Here is a 3630-nt window from a genome sequence, read left to right on the forward strand (position 1 = left end):
ACATCCTTCTCCTGATCACCTTTTCCTCTTTCTCTGAGCTGCCACCTTATCTTCTTCTTGGCTACCACCTCCAGCTACCACATTTACAGTCTCAGGCCATATTTTGTGTTAATAAGGCATGACCTCATGCGACTTCAAACATTGTTTTGTTGCTGTAGCAACTACAATTGAAACAGAGGCCACCAGGCTAAAGATTCAGTGTGAGGGCTTGGAGGAAAGGACATTACCCTTACCTTGGCAGTGGGTTGACAATCCAAAATGGCAACCCAAGATAGTGCTTAACCACGAGTTTTGCTTTTTTCATCATGTGCAGACATCATTAGTAAGATTTTTTGACAGGTACAGAGTTGAATTTTTCTGAAAGTCTGGAGTTTCCCTTTTTTCAGAATTTTCATTGTTGGTTGCTTGGATTTCACGATCCAAATGGAACCAGCTCTTCACATAGTGATTACAAATGATGGGGCATATTGGTGTGGGAACAGGACAGAAGGAGAAGGATATTGTTAATTGTGCCACTTGCGTCTTTATGTCCCTACTCCTGGCGTGCCTTTCTCAGGTTTTCCACTGAGCTTCTTAACTTAAAATAACCAATCCCTGGCTGGATCAGAATATCCCCCAGTCTAAGTGGGCTGGCAGTGTGGTCGTTCTTGGGCTCGGAGGGTGCTTACAGCCTGATCCAGATGTTAACCAAAATGACATGGGAAGCAGTTATGTATTCAGGTGTGATGTATATCAGACCACAGTCACATTTAATTGTGGTAGTTGAACTACCTGCTAAAAATTGCCTCTTTGTGGTCAAGCCACTAGTTGAAACCGCACAAGAGCATTCAGCAAGAATGAAGATAAGATTCAGTTGGGTATTCAGCTTTACCCTTTCTGTTAACCATAGGAGATGCTGAATTCAAGGGGGAATTCGTGGATATGAATATGCTGATGCACTGTGTTCCCTTTCTCCCTTTCTGTATTTTAAAAGAGGTACTGGGGGAAGGGGTATGCTGAGGTTATGTTTTTGAGTGTGTTCAGTGCCCTAGAAGGCCTGCAAGTGACTACTCAAAATTATTCTGTTCCTTTCCTTTAGCTGAAGGAGGTGGATCCTGGTGATTTCAGTAGAACCTCTAGTTCCGTTGTGTGTTTGTTTTTTTAGTTTGGTCTTCTGCTTAGTTCCTAGTTAAAGTCTCTCCTGTTTTTTAAAAAAGAAACTCTGAGAGAGCAGACTGACTGTCTAATTGTCTCTCCCCCCCCCCCTTGCTGTAGGCATTCTTCTCTGGAAAACTAAAAGTTAAAGGAAACATCATGCTGAGCCAGAAACTGGAAACAATTCTCAAAGACTACGCGAAGCTGTGAATTCCCTTCTGGATTGAATTAGCCTAGGAAGAAGAAAGGAGTGGTTTCCTCTACAGAATGACATCCTGAAACCTTATGCAAATTCTGCATTAGATACCTTCTGACACACTTTACTACTAATGTGCAAGTTGCCTTGACACTTTTAGATTGACATAGCTGGTTAATAAGGTCTCTCTTCTTCCTCAGTGTGAGCCTTTATTCCTTTATATTTCTTCCTCAGAATTTATTCCAATTAAAACATGTAATTAATATATTTCTATATCAGTCTAAACATAATTAAACATACTTTGATACCATCTTCATGTTTCTGGTTCTTTTTATTTATTTATTTATTTCTACATATCAGGGGTGGGGACAAACGTATGCCATTTTAGTTTAACAGAATATTTTCCCCAATGCGTAAAAAATCTGTTTTTCTAACATCCCTCGTGGGACCCAAAATCTTGCCCCCTGCCTATTCACATGTCATTTGACGTGAGTCCTTGAGGTTACCTTTTCCCCTATCATATTTCCTTGCCTCTCTGAGTTGGTTGTGTCAGCTTGATTCTCAGGATTTTTGGTGGTATTCCCATACTCGGTACTCTGTTGAATCCGGGCCTTGTGCACCTGCTCCATACAAAAGGCTTTAGGGATCCCCTTCATACAGGGCTAGGATCCTTCTGATGCAGGACAAAAAGGGTAGTAGTTTGGGAACTGAAGGACACGTGGCTGGAGGCCAGATATGTCTCCAGGAGGTGCAGTTCATTATCTCAAATAGGATCAAATTGGGATGTCTCTAAAAGGGGAAGGAGATAATAACAGCTGAATAAAGACAGGGCAATTGAATGAAGGCATAGCTCCTGTGTGTGGTAATTAGACATGGTAATGTCTACAGTCTGTTGTGGGGAAAGGCCTCTTGATGAGGGTTGGAGATCATTGATTAACTGTTTGAAGTTCCAGTTCTGGGTCAGGTAGGACTTTTCCAATGATGCCTTTTCTTATTATCTTCTTAGGATAATATCAGATGTGGTCCTACTTCATGTTCTGGGTTTCTGCCTTTTCTATGCTGGTCAGAAATGTGTTTGTTTACTGGAGGCAAGCAAGTCTCAGCATGAAGATGAGGACAACAGGGAACATGGTAGCAGCATGGCATTTGGTTTCTGAGGCTAGCTTATGTTAATACTCTGGTTTACATCTTACTTTGCATCCCCTTAAGAACAGCATTTTTTGGGGGGGAGGACATGTTGGGCTGCAGCAGGAGGGGAGGAGGTGAAAAAATCATGCTCTGCAGGTGGAAATATTTCTGTTGTGGAAATGTTTAGCTGGATCCTGGCCATGACATGCTTTCCTCAGTACAAAGTTTCTCAACTTACAGGCTTTTGTTATACCACAGTAAGGGGCAACATTTCAAGCCAGTCATGTTTTATTCAAGCAGAAAGATGTGGTGTGTGCAAAAACATTAATGGATTGAACACATGGATATTTCCTAAACTGCAATGTCTGCCTGTTAAAGGAAGAAAGCAAGGCAGTGATTTAGAGTGTTATGTAAAAAGCCTTTTATTGAGTAATTGGTAAATTTATCCAAATAAGTTTTGCCTGCTGTCTCTAACAAGAGCTCTGTGCCTTTCCCTTGTTGTCTGTTGTTATGGCCTTATGGAAGGCATTTGAAATTCATTTCCATTTTAAGCAGGCCAACTGAAGAATTACACCTCTTAAGTGACCCATTTAATGCCCTTCAAATAATATGTAAGAATGAAAGTGAAAAAGGGGAAGGCCCAAAATATGTTTCTTAGCGTCAACCCAGTCCCCTGCTGCTGGCTCATGCCTCTGAGTCAGTGGATTTGCTTTTCATGAGGGTATTCTATAAGATTTCACTTCACCTAAGAACTGTCCTTAGGAATCAGCAGATATCTGCACTTCTGTGACGACTGGTCCATTCCTTATTAAAGAGTCACATTTAAAATGGATGGGAACTTTGCAGTTCCTACTTGTTAAGTTGTAGCAGGCTTTGAATATGTGATCTATTCATCTGTAATCTTATGAATACCATTTCTATAGGCTGGTGTTGATTCAACTAGACTAAGCCATGGTTCTGTGGAACTGTGAAGTAACCTATAGACAGCGCAGGTGAATTAGTTCCTCAGGTTTCAGGACACTTTTGAGGTACATCCTGGTGGTTCTAACTCTGAAGATGGGGGACTATTTCCATTTTGGTTGTTACTGCAGCACAGTCCGATGGGATGTTTCAGTGCTACTAATCCCCTCTTGATCCACCTGAATGACAGAGATCAGGTCAGAAACAGAGCA

At 41.4% G+C, this 3630-nt stretch overlaps 1 protein-coding gene across 1 annotated transcript in view; it reads left to right on the plus strand.

Moving 5' to 3' along the window:
- Window positions 1-1636, plus strand: part of HSD17B4 (hydroxysteroid (17-beta) dehydrogenase 4) — an 82853-nt gene extending 81217 nt beyond the window's left edge. The window contains exon 24 of the mRNA XM_015418109.1: window positions 1255-1636. Within this exon, the coding sequence (XP_015273595.1) occupies window positions 1255-1344 (90 nt within the window). The 3' untranslated portion in view covers window positions 1345-1636. The remainder of the gene's footprint in view (window positions 1-1254) is intronic.
- Window positions 1637-3630: the final 1994 nt, after the last annotated feature.

This window comes from Gekko japonicus, unplaced genomic scaffold, assembly GCF_001447785.1.
Source record: "Gekko japonicus isolate JY-2015 unplaced genomic scaffold, Gekko_japonicus_V1.1 scaffold1538, whole genome shotgun sequence".
NCBI classification, from domain to species: Eukaryota; Metazoa; Chordata; class Lepidosauria; order Squamata; family Gekkonidae; genus Gekko; species Gekko japonicus.